At 31.5% G+C, this 26,202-nt stretch overlaps 2 protein-coding genes across 5 annotated transcripts; one reads left to right on the top strand and one right to left on the bottom strand.

The window, feature by feature from the left end:
* Nucleotides 1-2,681: 2,681 nt before the first annotated feature.
* On the bottom strand, nt 2,682-13,967 carry LOC143064985 (ras-related protein Rab-18-like). Its single transcript, XM_076238239.1, has 7 exons — nt 13,791-13,967; nt 10,042-10,097; nt 7,204-7,265; nt 6,363-6,435; nt 6,007-6,125; nt 4,540-4,665; nt 2,682-2,847 (listed from the first exon to the last, which is right to left on the bottom strand). The coding sequence occupies exons 1-7, from the start codon at nt 13,856-13,858 to the stop codon at nt 2,740-2,742; spliced, it is 612 nt and encodes a 203-aa protein (XP_076094354.1). The 5' UTR covers nt 13,859-13,967; the 3' UTR covers nt 2,682-2,739.
* Nucleotides 13,968-15,882: 1,915 nt separating this feature from the next.
* Nucleotides 15,883-23,772, top strand: LOC143064984 (kinetochore protein Spc25-like). Of its 4 annotated transcripts, none has more exons than XM_076238236.1 (7): nt 15,883-15,961; nt 17,855-18,012; nt 18,515-18,580; nt 19,311-19,457; nt 20,329-20,433; nt 22,672-22,773; nt 23,178-23,772. In XM_076238236.1, the coding sequence occupies exons 2-7, from the start codon at nt 17,865-17,867 to the stop codon at nt 23,303-23,305; spliced, it is 696 nt and encodes a 231-aa protein (XP_076094351.1). In that variant the 5' UTR covers nt 15,883-15,961; nt 17,855-17,864; the 3' UTR covers nt 23,306-23,772. The 4 variants fall into 4 exon arrangements, with proteins under 4 accessions (XP_076094351.1, XP_076094350.1, XP_076094352.1 ...); XM_076238235.1 differs by having other exon boundaries at nt 15,921-16,004; XM_076238237.1 differs by lacking the exon at nt 15,883-15,961 and adding an exon at nt 17,095-17,145.
* The last annotated feature ends 2,430 nt before the right edge of the window (nt 23,773-26,202 follow it).

Below are 26,202 nucleotides of genomic sequence, written 5' to 3'. Positions count from 1 at the left end.
AAGTTGTGATAAAAATTGTCCAATCAGTTTGTTTCTTCCCTTGTTATAAAATTAACTATGATGATAAAAAATATTATCCTCTACTGAGAAAAAATGAAAGACAACACACAAACAGCAGTTTCCACATTTTAATTATACCTTCTTATGATTCTGCATACATACATTATAGATAAAGCAATTTTTCACCACTCATGAGATTTTTAAATAAATTTACAAAAAAAAATGCATTATCATACAAATAAAAAAGTTCATAATATAGCATATCTTCAGTACAAAGTGTACTGCAAATTCAGAAATTATTGTGTGCATTAACAATTGCGATTTCATACAGAATGCAGAGTTGCAATTCTCACCCAGTAATTTTTTTCATGAAAATAAAAACCTCAAATAAGTTCTGAAAATACCTATTTTTCTGTTGCTTTACATAACATAAACACTGAACCCTAATCTTATACAATGTGAAAGAATGTTCAGGCTTTGAAGTCCAACCTTTCATTAATTCTTTCCTTTTCTTATCAACTAAAGGATCCTAGGAGTTTTACTTGGCAAATCCCCTCCTTGCTCAAAAGATATTTTTTGATAAAGGAGCATTGAAATTGGTTTAAAAGCTGTAATTGATGCCCCTAAGTTTCAAATCATTTCACCGTAAGTATACTATAAGAGACTTTTTTAAATTGGCTATCAAGACTTGGCTCTTGCTGTCATTATTTTTGTCACTAATTTTACCACTGCTTTGTTACCAAATAACACCATTAGTTGCTTATAACTATTCCAGTAATTTGTTGGAAAATTTAAGTGCCTATAACAATGTCTATAGCAATCAATCTTAATATCATCAAAATTTTGACAATGTGTCTATGTAACTTTTGAATGCTATTCCTAGTAGTACTACAGTACAATGTAATGTGAGGAGAAAATATCTCCAAATATACTCCAAGAAACAAATCTACAAGAGTAGAGTGCATTAAAAAGCCAGTGTTTTTTCTCTCGTTGCTTTCATGATATGATCAATAAAATGACAAAATGTATTACTGAGCCAATTGGCTTTGAAATTATCAAACAGGTTTATTACCTATCAACATAACAAATGATGTATTAGTGTGCATGTTAAAGTGCTGCAAAGATTTTTTAAGTGAGAAGTTATTATTAGATCACCTATTTGGATGTTCTGTCTTCTTGTGGTCAATAAAAACAAATGTATTGCATTTTCATGAATTTCAATACATGTATTTATTTCTGAAACTCAGTTAATGGTTAAGGGTTCACTCTATGGGGTTCTAAAATATGCAGTCTAACATAAGGTTCAAATACACCAATCAAACTTTACAATGACATTATTGGTTCATATATATGTATGCCCATAACATTTAAAATAAAATATATACATGTACAATAATATACACAATCAACAAATTAAAAACAATGATAATTGTTAATATAAATTCAGAAAATATTGCGTGCATTTTTATTGTGATTTTCGAAGAAGAGACTAATAACTGTGATTTTTCATGAAAATCTGCATACAAATATAAGTATCCAATATCAGAATGCCAGTTCTTACTACTGCAATACCAATACAGTCACAACATTATTCACATAGATAAAAACCTGGCAATGATTTCTGAACTTATAGTATTTTAAATGCATTATAAAACCCATCACTAACAAGAGGACTAAAAATCAAAGAACTACAAAACTATCAGTATATATAATGTGCATAAATATTATGCTATGCTTGTATATAAAATATTATATTAAAAAATCAACAAATAAATTATAATTCAGCATAACAAAAATTAATTAAAACCCATTTTTCAATATAGAAAGTGTAATCCAGTTAAAATCATATAGAAAAGGGGATGGGGGTTTTAATATCTGAAATACATATCACTTTGGTCTTAAATTCATTTATATTTCTTCCTGAAGGTGGAACCTGACTGTTATTACTTCACCCCCTAATAAATTTAAATACACAGCTATGATTAATTGATACTCAGTGGCAAATATTTCATGCATATACCATGGATATGTATTACCTTATTTCTATACACAAGTATACTGAATTAAAACAATTTGTTTTTAGTCATTACTAATGAAAATTATTAAATTATTGTAGGTCATTTAGTATCTTATAATGGATTTTGAAATACATCAAATATGAAACGAATTTCAAAATGACTGTCTTTTGTAATGTGCATCTTTATACAAAATTAAATGACTGTAGATCATTCACTTTTAAAAGTAATTTAAGTATATGAAGAACTATATTATTTTATTCAAATGATTTGTCATGACTTTTTCTCTCTTCACCTTTAGTTTTGAAACACCACTGATCATTGTGTTATACAAAATGTATAATAATTCATAAAAGATTTATTGTTTAGAATATTTTAAGACACCTACACGTATATTTTTTACTAGTCATATACTAGTACCAGTTTTTATTAACTACACTTGTAGAACAAATTTCAAAATTGATATCTAAAATTTTCACTCCAAGTAACTAAAACTGTGATTTGTTATGCATCCCATTTTTAACACTCAAAATTAACAGATGCTTATAATTTACTTCAGGTTTAATACATGATCTTCTATAGATCTAGATACAACAACAAAAACATTGTAACACTTCAACGTCAACCAAACTTAATCGATCTTTTATAAATAAGAAAGCACCTTGAGATATTTTATAAAATATTAATCATAACAACCAAAGGTTTCAATGTATAATGTTTAAGTTCATATGACGGAGCAGTAACCTCCACATGCTGCTGGTTGTGTGTTTCCATCTCGTTCTAATGTCAAACCTCTTCTGTCTGATTCCCAAAGTCCTGGCGTCTGTATAATCTGAAAGGAAAAGGCATATTTGTTACATGATAGACTGAAAGCTGCTTAATGTCAAACAGCAAATACTATATGCATTTTTTATAATGTACTACTGTCACATGAACGTACTCTGCTGTGTACTAGACGGACAAGCTGATATCAACAAAAATGCATGTGTTGAAGTGTTAAACATACACCAACTCTTATAAAAATATTGACAAACAGGTTGTAGTTGTCTGAAAATTCTGAAAAAGATCTCATGTTTCAACTCATTACTGCCAAGCTGCTGACAAAATGTGAAGTCATTCTGTTATTGTACTTGAGAATGGTTTTCAAAAATGTTAAGAACATTTAAAACATATATTGAAATTTCAAAGTATCTGTAAAAGGAAATAGGTATCTGAAAGATCCTTTACGTGCACAAAATTTATAGCTCACCACTGTAATGCTACTGACTAAATATGATGTCATTCTGTAGTACAGAACTTGTTATGCTACTGACTAAATATGATGTCATTCTGTTCAGTAGTACGGTATTGTCATGCTACTGACTAAATATGATGTCATTCTGTAGTACGGAACTTGTCATGCTACTGACTAAATATGATGTCATTCTGTAGTACGGAACTTGTTGTGCTACTGACTAAATATGATGTCATTCTGTTCAGTAGTACGGTATTGTCATGCTACTGACTAAATATGATGTCATTCTGTAGTACGGAACTTGTCATGCTACTGACTAAATATGATGTCATTCTGTAGTACGGAACTTGTCATGCTACTGACTAAATATGATGTCATTCTGTAGTACAGAACTTGTCATGCTACTGACTAAATATGATGGCATTCTGTAGTACGGAACTTGTCATGCTACTGACTAAATATGATGTCATTCTGTAGTACGGTATTGTCATGCTACTGACTAAATATGATGTCATTCTGTAGTACGGAACTTGTCATGCTACTGACTAAATATGATGTCATTCTGTAGTACGGAACTTGTCATGCTACTGACTAAATATGATGTCATTCTGTAGTACAGAACTTGTCATGCTACTGACTAAATATGATGGCATTCTGTAGTACGGAACTTGTCATGCTACTGACTAAATATGATGTCATTCTGTTCAGTAGTACGTCACCACTGTCATGCTACTGACTAAATATGATGTCATTCTGTTCAGTAGTACGGAACTTGTCATGCTACTGACTAAATATGACGTCATTCTGTTCAGTAGTACGGAACTTGTCATGCTACTGACTAAATATGATGTCATTCTGTTCAGTAGTACGTCACCACTGTCATGCTACTGACTAAATATGATGTCATTCTGTTCAGTAGTACGGAACTTGTCATGCTACTGACTAAATATGATGTCATTCTGTTCAGTAGTACGGAACTTGTCATGCTACTGACTAAATATGATGTCATTCTGTTCAGTAGTACAGAACTTGTCATGCTACTGACTAAATATGATGTCATTCTGTTCAGTTGTACGGAACTTGAGAACAAAGACAACATTTTTAAAGTTCATTCAACATACCAGTATTGAAAAATTCAAAGTATCAAAGGCACCTTTTTAAACCAAAAACACCATCTATAGACTATTTTTTTATATAACATTTTAGAAACATCGGTTTTCCCCTTAAAATTCACAATTTTATAAATATGTAGTACTTATCATCACAAAGACAAAACAAACTTATTCTCACCTTCTCTACCAATTCTTCGAATGCACATTGTACACCTTCTTTAGTTTTGGCACTGGCCTCGATGAACAACATATGGTGTTTTCTGGCAAACTTTAATCCATCCTCTTTACTTACTTCTCTTTTATCCTGAAATTTAATAACTGATATCCATAAATAATCAAATATGGTAGATTAATATCTTATTAACTATCATTAACAAAAAGTTTATCTTACAATTCTCTGTTTCAGAAACTAAAGACCTATGGGTAAAATGATTATTCTTGACATTTTGGTGTACGTACAAGGGATTTTGGACCGATGACCTTACATTATATTGTTCCTTAACGAATTAAAATATTTTGGTGTACTTTTCATCCACAATGCATTAAAAGATTCTGAAATGGCGTACTGTAATGTAGTTTTATTTTACAATTATTGTATTGTACCTAGTACTAAATATCTTAGCTTTTATTTTATTTATCTTAAACAACTAACTCACCTAATATTGTAAAATAACAAGAAAGCAAACAAGTTACATTGCCATGTTTAGCATACCATTACTCCTAAGTCAAGGTATTAGTGAACAGTAATTATATGTCTGACAGATCCAAAATGGGCATACCCTTTATAACTCATTATAAATCACTATTGAGAAGCTTACCAAAAATAAAACCATTCTATGTTAAGTAGTATTGAAGAAATGTGTGATGATATGTGATGATATGAAGAATATTATTCAGTATGAGTTTCTATATTAATATTAAGAACATAGACTCATAAAGGCTGTTCCATCAAAACATACATGGGACCCAGGGAAGGCATTTTAATCAAAGTACTTGAAAGCACTGAACGGTAAAGATTGCATCAATTTATCAGTGGGAAGTAAAATTAAATATTGCGTTGGTTGTTGTTGATTTAACAGATATTCTAGACAAAGGAAGATAACTCCAGTTTTTATTACCACTGCAAACAAATTTTGGGGTTCGTATAATGCTATGGTGTCCTCGTCTGCGTCGTCATCCAAAGACACATTTGGTTTCCAGACAATAACTTAAGTTTACACAAAAGGAAGGTTAGGATTAATTTTGGGGATGATGGTTCCAACAGTTTAAGGAATTATGGGCCCAAAACAAGCATTTTTCTAGTTTCAGGATAATGACTGGTGTTTTTAAGTATTTCAATTGCTCTGAAATTGTACCACAACGTTTAATACTACAAGTAGACGTTTAGGATTTATTTTGAGGGTAACAGGGCCAACAGTTTAGGAATTAAGGGCCAAAGAGGGGTCAAAAACAAGCATTTTGGTAGTTTCCAGACACTAACTTGTGTGAAAGTGTATGAAGATCTCTAAAATTGTACAACAAGGTTCCATATCACAAAGGGAAGGCTATGATTGAGTTTCGGGGTAATTGCCCCAAACATGCAGGAATTAGAGGCAAAAAAAGGGGCAAAAACAGGCTAAAACATTCCAGAGGTCAAATGACTTACCATATCAATCTTATTTCCAACCAGCATTTTTATGATGTCATGTTTAGTAGAAAATGTTTCCAATTCACTTAACCAGGTTTCAAGTTTACTAAAGGACTGTCGACTGCTTACATCATAAACTAAAACAGAAATAGAAATAGATGTATTGGATAAACAATAATGGACTCTGGATGATGCCTTATTGTTGAAAGAATAGCTCCCATGTTAACAAAAAAGTATAGATGAGTAAAATTCTCATAAAAAAAATTATATCCAAAAAATAATTCTGTAAAAGTATAGGTTTTCCAAAATGCCATGTGAACTTCATCTATGTATCTATGGAAACTCATCAGTATATTGCATCTTAGCATACTTACCAAGAATTACCCCTTGGGCTCCTCTGTAATAACTTGGTGTGAGAGTCCTGAATCTTTCTTGTCCTGCTGTATCCTAAATTAGGAATTAATGAAGAGTTTTAATAATGATAATTATAACTATTGAAATAAAAGTCGCATGCAAACAATAGTTACAATACCTTTGATTAGAACTTCCTCTATTCATTTAGTGGAGGTCTGTTTACTAAACTAGATACTGTAAATTCAGAAATTATTGTGTGCATTCATTATTGCAATTTTGTCATTTTAGACTAAAGTGTGATTTATATTTTTGCGATATTAAGAAAAATCCTGTTTAAATCATATAAAAAAAATCAAAATGCGAGTTAAGATTATTGCGATCATACCCCTGTTGCATTTTTCGCTATGATAAAAATATCGCAATAATTTCTGAATTTAAAGTAGTAAATATGTGTCTATTAATCATCTTGCTCATCATGACACAACTAATAGAACCAATTGGAATTAGCAGGATAAAACCTTTTTCTTTCCTACATCATACAACAGCGAAACAGATTTATTTTTGTTAAACTGTATAATATTGATTTACAGCCTATTTGTGCAATTGTGTTGAATCCAGTTATACATAACAAAAAGTATAATAGAATCAACTAAATATAATTTGCATTCATTTTAAACAATATTCAGAATTGTATATAAAACAATAACATTTGTACTGTACACAATGTCCTATTTATACATATAAAACTGAGTATAACTTCTTCTTTGTAATTTGATAATAAATAATGTACCTACAACTTTACCGACAATCATCAAAGGCAGAGGAAAGGCAAATAAAACAGAAATATAAGTTTTTATTTACCCAGATGGCAAGTTTAGCTCTGTTTCCTTCAACCTGCAGTGTCTTCACTTTAAAATCAACACCTATGATAAAAGATAAGATTTCAGATGTATTTTTTCTTCTTGTTCTTAAAACTGCTTAAGCTGTCAGATGTTCCAGCACAAGCAGTGGTAATCTTTAGTGTCTTAAGTTTGTCAATATTCTCATTAAACACAAACTATCAATGAAATAATCATAATGTTAGCATGAGTATTCTTCATGAGTTTGTACAACTTCAATTAACCTTGAGCAACACAGTTGATACCACATGATTTCCTTACCCTCCTCAATCAGGTCCTTTTTTTTCTTTTTTTTTTTTTATCTACGAACACTTAATTCCTATGAGATATTGTTATTACAAACCTTGCATATTTATTTATTCATCAGAATTCATCAATAAATGTAAGGTTTACATTTCAGCATGTTGCTACATGTGCTATGGCATAACAGTGATAACATCTGTATAATAAAAGCCCAGCTAGTTTAAATACTTGATTTAAAAAAAATTTAAATCTATGGCTGTATTTACTTTACAAGGGTTAATCAGAGAGTACTTACTAGATCATATATACTGCATGATGTACATGTAAGGCAATTTTCAAATATATGTAATGTAATTCATTATCCAAGGCTCATAACTTTCATAACATTTTGATTGGTACTTTGATTACAAATTTATGTTTATACACAACAAATGTTAAGTTTAGAAAAAGAATAAAACATAAATGAACCAGATGCTCCGCAGGGTGCAGCTTTATACGACCGCAGAGGTTGAACCCTGAACGGTTGGGGCAAGTATGGACACAACATTCAAGCTGGATTCAACTCTAAATTTGGATTGTGATTAAATAGTTGACACAGCATAGGTTTCTGACACAGAATGAATGTGTTCTAATGAACTTAAAATTTTTGTTTTGCCTTTGAGCAATTCACTATGCTGTTGAATATATTTTTCACATCCCCCTTTCCCTTATTCCAAAACTGATCTCAATTCAAATTTCTAATGGAGTTTGCAACAATAACTACTCATTTAAATACATCATAAAATATTAAAATGTAAAAAAAGTGCTTGTTATCACTGAATGGTAAAGATTGTTTTAATTTATCAGTTGGTAGTAAAAGTGAATATACATTGTATATTGTATAAAACAATGATTTAAGTTGATTCAACTACTATTCTGGACAAAGAAAGATAACTCCAATTAAAAAATTTCTTGCTATTGCACAATATTGTGCAATTAGATATTTCTTGCTATTGCGCAATACTGTGCAATTGAAAATACTTGCTATTGCACAATACTGTGCAATTGAAGATTTCTTGCTATTGCGCAATACTGTGCAATGGAAAATTTCTTGCTATTGCACAATACTGTGCAATTGAAGATTTCTTGCTATTGCTGAATACTGTGCAATTGAAAATTTCTTGCTATTGCACAATACTTAATATAATAATTTTGGATCCTGATTTGGACCAACTTGAAAACTGGGCCCATAATAAAAAATCAAAGTACATGTTTAGATTCAGCATATCAAAGAACCCCAAGAATTCAATTTTTGTTAAAATCAAACTTAGTTTAATTTTGGACCCTTTGGACTTTAATGTAGACCAATTTGAAAACGGGACCAAAAATTAAGAATCTACATACACAGTTAGATTTGGCATATCAAAGAACCCCAATTATTCAATTTTTGATGAAATCAAACAAAGTTGAATTCTGGACCCCGATTTGGACCAACTTGAAAACTGGGCCAATAATTAAAAATCTAAGTACATTTTTAGATTCAGCATATCAAAGAACCCCAAGGATTCAATTTTTGTTAAAATCAAACTAAGTTTCATTTTGGACCCTTTGGACCTTAATGTAGACCACTTTGAAAACGGGACCAAAAATTAAGAATCTACATACACAGTTAGATTCAGCATATCAAAGAACCCCAATTATTCAATTTTTGATTAAATCAAACAAAGTTTAATGTTGAACCCTTTGGGCCCCTTATTCCTAAACTGTTGGGACCAAAACTCCCAAAATCAATCCCAACCTTCCTTTTATGGTTATAAACCTTGTGTTTAAATTTCATAGATTTCTATTTACTTATACTAAAGTTATGGTGCGAAAACCAAGAAAAATGCTTATTTGGGCCCCTTTTTGGCCCCTTATTCCTAAACTGTTTGGACCTCAACTCCCAAAATCAATCCCAATCTGCCTTTTGTGGTCATAGACCTTGTGTTTAAATTTCATTGATTTCTATTTACTTATACTAAAGTTATTGTGCGAAAACCAAGAATAATGCTTATTTTGGCCCTTTTTTGGCCCCTAATTCTTAAACTGTTGGAACAAAAACTCCCAAAATCAATCCCAACCTTTCTTTTGTGGTCATAAACCTTGTGTCAAAATTTCATAGATTTCTATTTACTTAAACTAAAGTTATAGTGCGAAAACCAAGAAAATGCTTATTTGGGCCCTTTTTGGCCCCTAATTCCTAAACTGTTGGGACCAAAACTCCCAAAATCAATCCCAACCTTGCTTTTGTGGTCATAAACCTTATGTTAAAATTTCATAGATTTCTATTCACTTTTACTAAAGTTAGAGTGCGAAAACTAAAAGTATTCGGACGACGACGACGACGACGCAGACGACGACGCCAACGTGATAGCAATATACGACGAAAAATTTTTCAAATTTTGCGGTCGTATAAAAATTAAAACATTAACTAACTTACTCTATTATATATGATAAACACATTTTTCAGGGCTATAAAAAAATCATACTTTTAATATGTGAAATTTGTTGTATTGTCTATTGCCAACTTTATTCTTACCAATAGTTGCTGCTTGTTCAGGGTCAAATGTATCATCTGTAAATCGCAACAACAAACTGAAAATAGAGGTAATCATTGATTGGTATCATAAAGCACTAAATTTACTGAGTGAATTAATGTATACATATTATTATATACATGTAGGTACATTTATATAGGAAAAGGGCTGTTTATACCTGAGCCAGAATATTTTTATCTTAATTTTGTTGCATTACAATTTTGTTTGGGAAAATCCTTTTTTAAAGAATTTTTTTATGACAAATTAGAGCCGAAATAATTTGTTCTAAAAATTCACAGGCCCCCAAAAAATCAAATGGCATGTGCCTTAGAGGATCCGTGTCGCTCTATTCAGAAAAATAACTTTTTGTCATATCTGATGTGCCGTATTCCAAACTGGATCGGTTTTCTCATGTGCGTGCGAAGCAGCGGGCTAGAACGACACTCCCACTGTTTTTTTATTGGAAAAAAAATCACCAGGCACTTTTGAATGATGTTACAAAACATATACACCACGCCTTACTCATTAACATATTTAAAACGAACTCAACATGTTTAACCCCGCCACATTATTTAAGTAGGTGCCTGTACAAAGTCAGGAGCCTGTAATTCCGTGGTTGTCGTTTGTTTATGTGTTACATATTTGTTTTTCGTTCATTTTTTTATATAAATAAGGCCGTTAGTTTTCTCGTTTTAATTGTTTTACATTGTCTTATCAGGGCCTTTTATAGCTGACTATGCGGTATGGGCTTTGCTCATTGTTGAAGGCTGTATGGTTATCTATAGTTGTTAATGTCTGTGTCGTTTTGGTCTCTTGTGGACAGTTGTCTCATTGGCAATCATACCACATCTTCTTTTTTATATCATCCTGCGGATTCGTTGTTAAATATGTTAACTCGTAAATAGCATGGTATATATAATACTTATACTTATGTACTTTTGCTTCTACATGTATATGTTTAAATAAAATTTCTTCAACAGGTAAACATTTGTATATCTAAAGCACATTAAATCATCAAAAACATTAATTGTTGCATTGTTGTCAAACCACTTTTTAAACCAATGTCAAATCAACATTAAGTTTAAATAAAATTTAAATACTGACCTATTAAATAATTGTGTGTGCCTTTCATGATGTTTTACCCTTTAATAATAGTTTTGTGGTGTACAAAATGTAAATATAAATACATCCATATTTTTTTCTTCTAGTAAACCTTGAGGTTAAAAGATTCAGGCCAGATTTTTTTCTTAATGGCCTGTATGGTCTATCTTTGCTAGCAAAGGATTACGATTCACTCCCCTTCTCTCCACCCTTGGCATCTTCACTAGCCCAGGGTTACGCTCCACTCCCGTTCTCTTCACCCTTGGCAGATTAAGCCAACATTTGTGAAAACAATGTTGCGCCATCTATCGGGAAATTAAAGTCACGCCCATTCCGAATTCATTATTCTTGACCAATGGTAGCACTTGAACTCTTCAATTTGAAGGTAAAAACAAGGTGGCGTCTAGATTCTACACACTTGGTTAAGCCGGAAACGAAAATATTCATCAAAATTCATGCACTTGTGGAAGAAATATACAAAGGAACTTCTATTAGTCGATTAAAAATATTAAAATTGTCACTGAATGTGGTCGTATGTTTAGGGATGTAAAGACTTGTTGCACAATAAACATGTGGCAATTGTTTACAAACACTTTCTACATTTACACGTGATCATGTTATTGGCGCTTTTTGATTGGATGCAGCGAGTTTCGACTGCAACCAATAAAAATCCTGACCTTGTGTCTCCGAAATTTTATCTCAATCCGCCAAGGGTGAAGAGAACGGGAGTGGATAGTAACCCTTGGCTAGCGAAGATGCACCCTTGGCAGATTAAGCCAACATTTATGATAACAATGTTACACTATCTATTGGTTGATTAAAGTCACATCCATTCTGAATGTATTATTCTTGACCAATGGTAGCACTTGAACTCTTTTCAATATTGAGGTGAAACATGGCAGTGTCTAGAGTTTACAAACTAAAAATATACGATAACATATTCTAACATTGGAACAGAAACATACACAGGAACTTCTATAAGTTGATTAAGAACATTTAAATTGTCACTTAATATTGTTGTATGTTTCGAGTGGTAAAGATTTCTTGCAGCTAATTAGCATGTGGCAATTGTTTACCTACATTTTCACGTAATCATGTTATAGGCACTTTTTGAATGGCTAAAACCAGTTAACACTTGAACCAATGGCTATGAAAATCATTACTTTGCGTCTCCGAAATTCTATCTCAAGGAGCAGATCATTACTTTTGGCTAGCGAAGATATGTATATATATATATATATATAGGCGTAAAAAATAATTTTCACATGTGTAGATATATATATTCATTAAATAAAATAAAAAAATAAGTAAAAAGTTAACAGTTCCATTCTATCGATTTCATCCTTCCATTGGGACTCTTCAGGATAACTGATGTAGTGTCGCTATAGGCGACGTCGTTAAGGAGGTTTATGACGTTCCGTCATTGTTCGTTATTAAAAGTTCTCTGGATTTAATTTTGATCGGAACGCTGTTATGAAATAACGTTCCATCTCTTTTCTATACACTTAACCAGAGCTCGGTTCGAACCGAAGGTTAATGACTTTGAAATAAAGTCTTGTGGAGATTCAAGATGCCGTGTTTGTGGCCAAGATACGAAATATTTAGAAACAGGTAAAATGAAATCATTTAAAGATGGCAAAAAATTTCATGTGAACGCCAATATGACTTGTAAGACAACAAACCTTATTTACTGCGTCACATGTCCTGGTTGTCACGAAAATTATATTGGACAGACCGGGAATAGCCTCTGTGAACGGATGCGAGTTCACAAAGAACAAATAAAACACCCACAATACAGAAATTCGCCAATTAGTGCCCATCTTGACATTTGTGGTAAAAAGCATTTTCAAATAATGCCTATTTTTAAATGTAGACAGGATGAAGCATATAGAAAAGAGACGGAACGTTATTTCATAACAACGTTCCGATCAAAATTAAATCCAGAGAACTTTTAATAACGAACAATGACGGAATGTCATAAACATGATAAACCTCCTTAACGACGTCACCTATAGCGACACTACATCAGTTATCCCGAAGAGTCCCAATGGAAGGATGAAATCGATAGAATGGAACTGTTAACTTTTTACTTATTTTATTATTTTATTTAATGAATATCTATATATATATATATATATATACAAAAGTCTATAAAAAGGACCAACCAGCAAATTTACTACGTACCGGATCGTCTAGAATAGGCGATACTATGCAGATAAGGAAAAAATTATATCAGTCTAAAAATTTGCACAACAGTACTGATATAAGATGTTATAATACGAAAATGTTGTAATTAAATCGTGTTGACAAATATTTCGGCTCAACAAATGGCCTTCTTCTGTGTCACAAGTTTTAACAAAATACTGTTAAAACTTGTGACACAGAAGAAGGCCATTTGTTGAGCCGAAATATTTGTATATGGACTATTGCCAAGTACTTAGTAGAATTGATAAAACAAGGTTTTCCCTAGTATTCACACTGGGGTAGGCAGTACTCTAAAAAGCTGGATTTATTGCCAACCTTCTGGTATTGAAAATAAACATTTTGAGAGAGAAAGAGAAAACTTTCGATATCAATAATGTCTTAATGACCATATGCATATGACTGATATGTAAACAGTTAAAAATCACTATGACTGTCGCTATCAGACCTTGATTTTCCCACTCCACTTTCTCCAATGATTAAGATCTTCAATGTAGTCAAAACGTCTTGTTCCATTATCAGATTATTGAACCTTATGTGCCAGTTTTTCGTGTTTATGTTTAGCTATTCGAGGCTCGCTATTCCAGGCTATGACACAATTTCTTTGTTTTGTACAATTCGTCACCAGTTATGGGGTAATAAGATGTATCTAAAAACCACTGTATCATAACATCAAAGTATAGTAAGACAACGGATTTTAACTTCGAAGGTCTATTTATTTCGTAGATCTATACATTTTATAGTCATATTCTAATAGTCCCAGCTTATTCGTGTTCATTTGTAATACCAGAGATATATTGGGTTATACATTATCTCTGCAAATACCAAACATTTGTGTTGTTCAAGGTAGATTCATGGTATACCGTCATCTTGGATTGTACAATCCCAGTACAAAATCGGTTTAGTTATTTGCCTAAATCTGCAAATTTGGAGACAGATTTGCAATTTATTGGTTAGACTATTTTCTTTATGTAAAGAAATCTTTGATGATTTATTGCATAATACAAAATATTAAAACAAATATAAAATTTTGTGGTTTTAGAACATTTTTTTTCAATTAAGGCATTTAAGGGGAGTTAACTCTTTTAGTAAAAAAATATATACTGAACCAGAAGTCCATTACTAGACTAGTAATGGACTTCTGACCGTACTGATATGGAAATTTTTAATCTTTACTTGTCACAGTAGAAAACAAGTTCGGTGACCGTTGCCATTTTTTCCTTTTTATTTTTGTAAAACATATTATAAAACCTATCTTCTCACAATTTATTTACAAAATTCTATCTCATAGATTTTTTTTTTTTATGCACACATATGTGTTTTTTCACGAACAATCTAACCAGAGACATATAATACATCATGTATTAAATCTCTGATCTAACCAAATTCAGGCCATTTCAGTCAACAACTCATAGCTTGAAAAATAGCACGGTGACCTATACTGTTTATTATATATTTGAATGGGGGAAAAAGTTATAAATCTTCATTTTGGCAAAGTATAAGAAAATTCTATCTCAAGAAATATATATCTATGATCTACCTTTATATATAAGGAGGCTCGAGCGTACAAAAAGGGTGCAAGAGTATTGCAAGTCTTGCAAGAACTTCGTATAATGACCGAGCATGCCTATTGGTAACTTCCTCGAAGATAAAGATTAGAAATTTTAAAATGTCGGTGGTGTTGCAGTCATGATATGTATAAGTGTTTAGGGAGGCAATTGGAAAGTTTTCTTTATTTATACACAACTATTCAAAGTGTGTCAACTTCAAAAAAGATTGATTGAATTAAATGATTACGAGTGGCAATATTACCTTAGTTCATAATCATCAGACAATTGTTGAATAAACAAATCAATTATAGACAAATTATTTCATTAAACAAGTCATCATGCATCTCTGATTACGTTATATGCTTCATATAAAATATAGATCTCTGATTACGTTATAAATTTCCTATGTATAGTATGACTTCTAGTATAACGTAATCAGAGATCTATATTTTAATTAGATTGGAAAACTAGAAAATATTTCATTTTGCTGGCGTTAGGAAAGCGGAATCCAAGTAAAAAACTATTTTGTTAACACAGATGCAATTCAAATACCTGAATGACTATTATTTCAAAAGCAAGTTTAATTGAAATATAATATTTATGATTTTTGAAGCTATGTGATTGACGGCTTTGTTATATTGTATAACATTTTATCAAATTTATGATACAATGAGATTTTTAACTTTTAGTTTTCTTTAAAACACACAGTTAAAAAAATATGAGATTTTACTCTAATGCATACATACCATTAGACTGTCACTGACAGATTTTAGAAATAATTACAACTGCATGTTTAAATATGATTTCATTTCAAATGGATGCTCAATATTTTTATTTAAATGTCCTTTTAGATATTTATACTTTTGACTGATAAATGTTTTTAAACGATTAATTTTAGCTGTTTACTTATTTAATTACTGGTAAAAGACACGCGTTTACGTTATTGTCCTATGTTAAATATTGACTTATCGGGTTTTAGTATTATCCGACGTTGAAAGTAAAGCTTGTTACGAGAATTTTAATTGGTCAATGATATTGCGGGACTTTCAAAATAAACAAAGTATTGAAGGTATCAGATTGTAGTCAAAAGCAAACAATATGAACCTTATTTGGTAATTTCGATATAAATTCAACTGTTCAATTACATAGTGATCACAGGGTCCATAAAATACAAACGAGGATACTGAGCTGCGACTGGGTTTTACCCCCTAATGGTCTATTGTTCACGAAAACAGTATAAAAGAGGGGCGAAAGATACCAGACATTTGCCAGAGACATTCAAACTCACAGATAATAAATAAACTGTCAAAGCCATGGCCGAAAAATAAACAAAGATAAACAGACAAATAATAGTACAAACGACACAACATAGAAAACTAAAGACCGAGCAACACGAACCACACTACTAGGGTATCAGGTCCGTTCGCGCCCAATATACTTTCGCACCCTACACGTTCGCACCCAAGGTCCGTTCGCACTCTACACGTTCGCGCCCAATTTTAATTCAAATTCCATTTGAATAATTGAAAATTCATGATTGTTGTTTTCGTGTAAATACTGGATGTATTTATAGCTTGGTATGAGTAAAAGATTGAAGATTTTAAATGATTTTAAATGAAAAACACAAAAGATAATTGTTTTTAACAGCTTGGTCCCTTTGATCTGAAACAATGAAACAATAAAATATAGCAATACACTATTATAACCAAAACATGATCAAACATGATAAAATTTATTCAACACACAAAAAAAAGAGTAGTCAGAATCTCACTCCATTTTGAAACAAGTCAATGAAACAAAGTTAAAGCAATAAACTAACCAAAACATAATGAAGAGTTATTCAACACAAAATAAAACATTGACAGAATCCCACTTTATTTAGAAAGGAATATTATTTTTTTTTAACAATACACTGTCCAAAACATAATTAAGATTTATTCAACACAATAAAAAATGCTGTCTCACTTTATTTTGAGACAACGAAAACAATTATACTTATAAGAATACTACTTGCCAAAACTTGATTACAAAGTTATTAAACCCAAAACCAATTAAAATTTGGCGCGAACATGTAGGGTGCGAACATGTAAGGGGCGAACATGAGTGGGTGTGAACATGAATGGGCGCGAACGGACCCGGATTCCACTACTAGAACCACACCAAAACTGGGGTGATATCATGTGCACAGGAAGGGTAAGCAGATCATGTTCCACATGTGGCACCAATCGTGTTGCTCATATTATTACAAACACTGTAATAGTCTTTATCCATAGGTCATATTCATTAAAAGGGAACAGGATTGTTGTCATGACATAACAAACTTATCCAATATCACCTCAGACACCTGTTAAACGGTTATTCCATAACAGTCAACCTACTAGTGATGGTATCTGTAAAATTTTCTTAGGGATGATTTCAATTTCACCATTTGGAACTCTTGGTTTTAAAACTTCCTAGTTAGCAGCAACCCTCTATCAAGGAAATAATGACCCGGCCGTCATACAACAATCACTTTTCCATTGTGGCGTCAGATATTTTGTTTTATGAGGTCAAAATTTTAGGTAACCTGTGTGATATCCAGTTATTGCAGACAAATAGCGATAAGGTGTATACAAGCCCAGGAATATGGTATAAATTGTGAATTATATATTCCATATACAGGCGCTACTGGCATAAAATAATACAATCATGATAACTATTTAATGTCAACAGATTGGCACCAGTCAGGAAAAGTTTGGTATAGTCCCTGTGTTCAGGAAAATCCCAGTTTTCTATTTCAATTTATGGCATGAAATTTACAAAAGTGCACGTTTTAAGTTAACTGCATCAGCAGTATTTGTAAATACTCAAAGTACATGTACATTTATATCACTATCAGGCACACAAAACATGATTTCAGTAATTTAATATTATACTTTGCTTCTATCCTTTTTTATTTCAACATTTCAATCTACTTTTTCAGAACTTGAACAATGTCACTTGCAGAAGAACTGAATTCTTTGAAGACAAATTTGGCTCAGACTAGGGAGAAGTTTATCAAAGACTGGACAATAGATCATTATGAGCAGTTGAGGAGCCGACAGGCAAAACTTCACAGAGCAAACTGCACAAAATATAGTGGTTAAACTTATATTAACATCTTTGTCCTTTGGTTTTAGTGGAATGTTGTCTCATTGCCATTGGCAATCATTCCATGCAAATCTTATTTTTTATATTTAATAGTCATGATAGTCAACTCATTAAGATATTGAAAGCAAACAGAACTTTATGCAAGGTTTAGTATTTTTGAAATATTGAATTTTGTTTATTTTTGTTTATTTTTTTTTTCATATTTTATTTCCTAAAATGATTCATCAATTAGCATGATTAGGCCAGACCAAATTGGTTTTAGTACTGTTACTTATTTTGCTTTTTTAATATCAAAATAAATTATAATATATAAGGCTCTGGTATTTTCCCTGCCAAATAAAACTTTTAAATCTCTGAAAAGTATTTTACAATTCTATTCTTTCAGAATGCATATGGTTCTAAAGAGATGAATTTGCGGTCACCACCTTTTATATCATATATACATTTTACTTATGTACATGTACATATATTAATTAATATTATATAATTTTAGATACTTTACTACAGCATCAAGAAAGTATAGAAAACCTGAGAAAAAACACTTGTTTAAATGAAAAAGGTAAGTTATCTCATGATTTTTATATATGGATAAATATTTAAAAAATTAACAGCATTTTATAATATATGTAAAAAACGGCTTTTTGTCTTGCTTGTGTCAAAAAGTTGTAGACAGAGATAAGCTACTGTGTTCCTATTACTTCAGATGGTAGAGTTTTAGATAATCATAATGTTTATATAAATATAAGATGTTGAATGGGTGCTTATTAGTCAATATAAAAAAGAAGATGAGATATGATTGCCAACGAGACAACTCTCCACAAGAGACCAAATGACACAAAAATTAACATCTATAGGTCAACGTACAGCCTTCAACAATGAGCAAAGCCCATACCACATAGTCATCTTTAAAAGGCCCAAAATTACAAATGTAAAACAATTCAAGTGAGAATTCTAATGGCTTAATTTATGTAAAACAAATTAACGAAAAACAAATATGTAACACATCAACAAACGACAACCACTAAATTACCGGCTCCTGACTTGGGACAGGCACATACATACAGAATGTGGCAGGTTGAACTTGTTATCGGGATCCCATATGCATGTACCATGTCACAATTTGTAAAAAGTAAATATACCATATGTACCTTAAATGAGTGTTAATGTGAACCTAACATATCCTATTTTCTTGTCCTGTTTTTGATTGACAATACACAATAGTTATTTTAAGGCTGCCTTAATATGATAGTTAAATTGACAAGTATATATGTAGATGATTTTTATTTCAGCACTACAAGAGAAAACTGTTAAGCTAGCCTTCCTTAAACAAGAATTGGAACAGTTATGCAAAGAAAATGCTAAAGTTGAAAATTACAACGAAACAGTTTCTATGGAAATACAACAAGCACAACAAACCATTCATTACAACCAAGAAGGTAGAGATGCCATTTGGAATAATTTGCCAAATGATATAAAGAATTTAAGACATATAGAAAGCTTTAAGATGAAATGTGCTAATCTCTTTATCACAAAACAAAATGAGTAGACAAACTTTTTTTAGGACATTCTTGCCATGCTAGTTCTACAGTCTGTTTTCATGCTTGTGTATATATATTTGTAATTGTGTACATATCTATTGATTATTGTTCTATATGCATTGATTGTTATATGAATTATTCATTTAAATGTGTGAAGGCCTTGTTTGAGATTAACAATTGTATGTTAAATGAGTTACCTTCGTTAAATAAAGAATTTATTATTATTATAATTATAGTAACAACAATAATGATATAATTGAATTACTGGAAGTGTGATGCAAGGATTAAAGCTGTAAATTTTCTTCTAGACAACATCTTTGCTAGTATCTGCAATAAAGTTTATCTACAGGTTGTAGGTATTCTTTTGAGAACCAATTGCATCCCTTTTATAGCAGACTTGTTCCTTTTTGTTAAGGCCAAACTAAGGACTGTTTCAAAATTGATCATCATATTAGATCTCACTGAAACTAGAAAGCTAACATTTCTGACTAAGGGTCACTCTAAACAGTGTTGTCGACGGCTTTTTAGCATCATGGTGATGTGATGCTATATATATATCTGAATTGACTTTCTTATAGATTGTGTTATGGGTGTGATGCTATAATTTTTAAGAAACAAGATGATATTTTAAATTTTCGTTTTTACCAGGATGGTATATGAAATATCTGGGGATGACACTGCTAAAAAATTGTTAAATGTAGCGTACAATGTAACAGATAGGAACCTTACATTGGTGTTCTGCTAATATGTCTATGTATGTGTATTGCAGCTCTGAAAACTACATCAACAGACTTGGACCAAGAACATGCAGATTTACAGTCACAGGCTGATATTTATACAGAAAGTCTAGATATGCAGATGAAAAAGACACCAGGTTGGTTTCAGAAGAAACTTTATTTTAAAAAAAATATTTACATATCACATGTATCAAAGAACACACGAAAAATCAATATGGCTGGATAAGCATGTAGAGAGCTTGCAATAGACTTTTTTCATATAACCAGCTTTTGACTCTGGCTTATATAATTTTTCAACATGTCACCCAGGGCTCACACTACTTCAGAATTATAGGGAGAAGTGACTTCTCTTTTTGAAACTGATAGGGAGAAGTGGTGAGATTTGAAAGAGAAGTGCTCATTCGTGCGGGTGCGCTACAATGTTTGGATTTTACAATAGTATAAAGGGCCATATGTAAATAATGTTCTTTTTATGTTGTTCAATTCATATGAGTAAAAAATTACAATTAAAGTAACATTTGAAATTAAAAGTTGTTTAAGTTTTACTAAGGTTCTTGTGAGAAACTACCAACTAAATAGTAGCACTAAAAAAAAAATTTATTTTAAAAAATGTAAAGAAATTATATCAATTACAATCTAATTAAAAATTATCTTGTGTATGAAATTCAGTGTTTCTCATAAAAAAATATAAAAATTATTAAGCTGGGCCATAATATATTGATATTAGTATAATAGTCTCAGAGTTAAGCAACTTTAATCAATAGTTTGAAACATTCATAAAAAATATAGGGAATTATATACACCAATCAATTAGATGTAACCAAAAGTCTCTTAATGCGTGTGGGATGCGTAATTTTCCCCTTTGGGATCAATATTCTTCTGTCCGCTGTTACATCAGTGCGTCCGTAGTTATTATTGTAAAAGTACGGATTTCGGTCATAGCTGGTCCGGTTCAGATCCGTAGTTTAGAAATCGGTCAATGGGCGGACGAATGCAAGAAAATTTACAAAAATAAACGATGTTTAACAAGTTATTTGGAAAGGAACATGACGGTTTTAATGCAATAAATGGATTAAACATTTACTGGAGGCAACTTGTATCACGTTTAAATGAAGTAACAAACTTATTTTGCCGCCGAAATTTAGGTTGATGTACGTTTTCGAGTAACAAGCACCGGAACTTGCGAAAATGCACGAAGTGATAAAAAGTTGTATTTTTATCAAATAACCTGATACACACTGCGAAGACAATGCTTCAACCTCTTTTCTAAAGATAATGAATAGTTTATGTCTGAATTTCTTTAATTATCAGTAAAAAATTGATGTTTCATCAACTTGGTAAAAATTGAAAATGTCCGATGACGGAAGCGACTGAAAGCGACTTTCGTCAAGAACAGGGCGACTTGTTTTCGCTTTTGGGGGTCGGGGAAAGCGAAGTGACGGTCGGCAGGGCGACTTCTTCGCCCAAGTCGCCTGGTAGCGTGAGCCCTGGTCACCTACTCACTGGGTAGGACATTCTGGTACTCAGTCAAGCAAGAGCAAGTAAAATAAATTATATCTTGTTTACAATCGGTGCAATTTGGAGGTAAAAAATAAACTGATAAATGTTTTCTATACACAACAAAATCATCATATAACAGTTTAATTTTGCTCTTACTTGATCTCGATCACCAGAATTTTATACCACAGAGTAGGTTAGCTCTCGAAAAGTACATACTACTTAGTCAAAAGTTGGTAATATGAAAATAATCTATTATAACTTATTAAGCATGTTGACTGCTCGGTTTAAAATACTGATATAAATTGAAATTGCATTAATAACAGAACTGAATAGACAAAAAAAAAATAAAATGTCTGAATTCCTGTTTTGAGAGATTTAAGCCATTGATGAGTTGTCCAGAATTTGAAATGTTGTCCTCTAAATATTTCATACATTTAACATGGCTTCCATAACTATATAGAAATAATAAGGATTTGATAAAATTTTCAAAAATTGCCTTTTATGCTGTATATGATTAAATTAAGGGTTGATGGGCAAAATTTTTAGTAGCACTACATTTATAAAACCAGAGGATTCCAAAATTTCAAAAGCAATTTCTGAGAACAACTATAACTGTATAAAAATAACACTAGGAATGCATTGCATGAATTATTTTGTCATTTTCATAAATTTTGTGCTTCCAAAGCATATTGCTATGTTTACCTTTATCAGGAATGCTGAAACCTGAATTTTGAAAGCCATGTATGTATAAATGTCAAAAAGGAACTAATAAATTAATAGCCATATATTTTGATATATTATATGAATGTGTACATAATAACTGTTAGATTGTGTTTAATTCTTTAAGGAAAATACATCAGTATATTATTTTATAGGTGGAAGAATACAGTTTATATTTAGCTCACTTGACAGAAAAAATCCTGACTTAACTTGTTACTTCTTCACAAAACTGTCTCAGGAAGACAGGAAATATATAGGTAAGTAGTTAATGTTTTTGTCAGCCTGCAAGATTTATGTTGTAATGTTAAATCAAGACATATCAATTCTAGATTTTATCATCGTCAGCAGCATTTAGTTCAGCCTAAATTTTTTATTAACACTGGATTTTGAACTTGATCTAGATATGATAAAGTTGATTTAAAACTTCCATATAAATTAGATCATAATACATGAACATCTGAATGGGAGAGCAATTTTAACATTTTCAACTTCAAGGCACCCAAAAGGACACATGTTAATATTTCATTTTCATGTCATCATTTTTAGTTATAGTTAGGGACAAAATACTGAATTCAGTTCTTGTATGTTATTATGTTCCTTACTACTAAATATGTTTTCTATCATTGACAAGATGCATTACTAACTGATTTATTTTTTATAGTTTCAGATTGTGAACCATCAGTGCCAGATTTAGATCAACTTGTGGACAAATTAAACCAGACAAATAACTTACGATCCTTTGTTGTTGCAATGAGAAAAAGATTTAAGCAAAGACTTGCATCGAGATAATAAATATTTAATTTTACTAAAATCTACATGTTTTATGGCCTGCATACAATAGTAGTGTTGATAACAGACAAACCTTGTATCGAACTTCGATGAGGTTGGGATATTATGTCAGTCGCAATCAATTTTTATTTTTTAAATGCATTTTTAACTATGAAAGTAAAATTGGGTTGATTTGCAATCATGATTTACTAATGAATATTTTTAAGTCCTTGATAAAAAATGTAAATTAATTAACCCTTATGTATTGTTGTAAAAAAAAGATGGAAGGAACGAAACCATTTGAAGAAATGTTTGAAGTTCTGAAAGATTCAGAGAGAACTTGATCAGTAGGCAATGAATGTGAAAGTTGAATACAATCCTCTACTTGAAACTTTTTTCCCTTACATACTTTCATGACTGTATTGACATTTGTAAACATTAGATGTGTACTCTTGTTTTTATGAAATAAATCTGTTTTTTGTAATCAGCTCAGATGGTTTAGAATTTACAACACATTTTTAACCTAAAGATACCAGGTTGAACAATACAAGGAGCATTTTTGTCAAGCCTGCAACTTCTGCCCCAGAAAGCTCATCATAGGGATAGTGATCCAGCAGCTGCGTTGGTTCACGTTTTAAAAATTCATATTTTAGAAGGTGGAAAACCTTGATGCTTCATACTTAGTATATAGATGCCTTATGTTACAAAGTTCCCGTCTGTCATATGTCCATGGCCCTTGTTCTCATTTTTATGGTTTAGTGAGGAAGCAGGACAAATCGCCCCACACCAACTCGCCCCACTATTAAAAAAATTTAAAAAAGCGCCCCAACCTGGTTAACCAACTCGCCCCACTTTTTTAAAAAATCGCCTCACTTGTGAAAAGGGTTAAATCCAGTTAATTTTTCCCCTGTCAACTCGCCCCACTTATTGAAAAAAGGAAAAATCTACTTCTATATATGTAATTTTCAGGTCTACCATTGAACTAGCCGCACTTAAATGAAAACTTATTTTGATTTTTGTAATCTACACAGAATACAAAAAAAAACCCGAAATTTATTAAACTTTTTTAACATTCTTAAAATATAATTGCAAATACATTTTTGTATCATTATTGGAGAATAACTTTATACTAGCAGAGACATATATACACATTTATATATGTCTCTGATACTTGTAAGCTTAGTTATTTGTATAACAATTGAAAAGAAACCTGTTAATTGTATCATAATCATACTATTGATGCGTGATTAACATTTATATATAACTTTGTTGCAAAAACAGAGTTTTTAACAGCAATTTGATTTTATAGCACTTCACTTTGGTGTTCAAAGGTATTGACGTGGGCAGGGACAAAGATATACAACGGGATTGCATCTTTTTTATAAGTGGTTTATCTATTTGTCATGAGTGGGGCCAGTTGACGGACCGTATTTCAGCGGGATTTTAACCCTTTTCATAAGGGGAGCATGTTATCATAACTATTTGCAATGGGAGTTTACCCTTTTCATAAGTGGGGCGAGTTGGTAAACAAGAGTGGGGCGGTTTTTTAGAAAGTGGGGCGAGTTTATGAAAAAGTGGGGCGATTTGCCAGTGGGGCGATTTGTCATGGATTCGTTTAGTGACCACTTGAAAAAAAAGTTCAGATTTTTTGCAATGTTTATTTCTTTCTTATTAATGTCAATTCAGAAATTATTGCGATGTTTTTATTATTGCGAAAAATGTGACAGGGTTATAATCTCAATAATTTAAACTTGCATTTTAAAAAAAATTGTCTGAATTAAACACAACTTCTCTCAATATCGCAAAAATAAAGATCATGTTTTTGTCTAAAATGACAAAATCACAATAATAAATGCACATGATAATTTCTGAATTCACAGTATGATTAATGGGATAACTTTTTTAAGTATGTGCATACCTTTGCAATATACTCATGCCCACTAGAGGGTTTTCATTCGACCTCAGCTCATTTCATGAATCAGTGAACAAGGTTAAGTTTTGGTGGTAAAGTCCATATATCAAATACTACAAGCAATAGGTCTTTTGTATTTGATGTATGACTGTAAGGTGTACATGTCCAACTGACTGGTGTCATCTTACCTTGACCTTATTTTCATGCTTCAGTGGTTAAAGTTAAGTTTTAGAATTTTAGTCTTTTTTTAAATACTATACTATATGCAATGGGTCAACTATATTTGGAGTATAGAATGATTGTATGGTGTATATGTCTGTCCGGCAGGTATCGTCTGACCTCATTTAATGGTTCATTGGTTAATGTTGAGTTTTCATGGTTAAGTTTGTTTCTTAGATACTATAAGCAATAAGTCAACTATATTAAATGCATATATTGATTGTAAGGTGTACATGTCTGTCTGGTGTTGTTCATCTGACCTTGACCTCATTTTCATGGTTCATTAGTCAATATTTAGTTTTCTTGGTTAAGTCTGTTTCTAAGAAACTTAAAGCAATGTTTCGCAATATGTCAACTATATTTGGTGTATTGAATGAATGTAAGGTGTACACATATTTCTCGTTTGGTTTATCTGGCTGTGGCCTTATTTTCTTGGATCATGTTAAGTTTAAGTAATAGTTGTAATAAAGCTTTATATTTAGGACATAGTCAATGATTAGAAAAGTAAGCAAGACATTTCAGCAGGTACACTCTTGTAATAGGAAGTAATACATAACATTTTGTGACTTGAACCTTGAATCAGTTGAATAGTTGCTGCCCTTCAACTAGTGTTATTTTCAGGTATTGTGCTATAGCAGGGATCAATAGCAAGTTTTGTCAGGTATAATTGGACATAATTGCATTCACCTTGTTTTGTCTGTTCAACAAATATTTCTGTAACTGTTTTCTTAGGAACTATTTAATAGAATGACATTAAACCTAGTCGGCAGCTGGACAAAGATAAGTT

The sequence above is a fragment of the Mytilus galloprovincialis genome, chromosome 2 (assembly GCF_965363235.1).
Source record: "Mytilus galloprovincialis chromosome 2, xbMytGall1.hap1.1, whole genome shotgun sequence".
Classification (NCBI taxonomy): domain Eukaryota; kingdom Metazoa; phylum Mollusca; class Bivalvia; order Mytilida; family Mytilidae; genus Mytilus; species Mytilus galloprovincialis.
The sequence above is the reverse complement of the archived record's forward strand: the minus strand, read 5'-3'. Positions and strand labels throughout refer to the sequence as shown.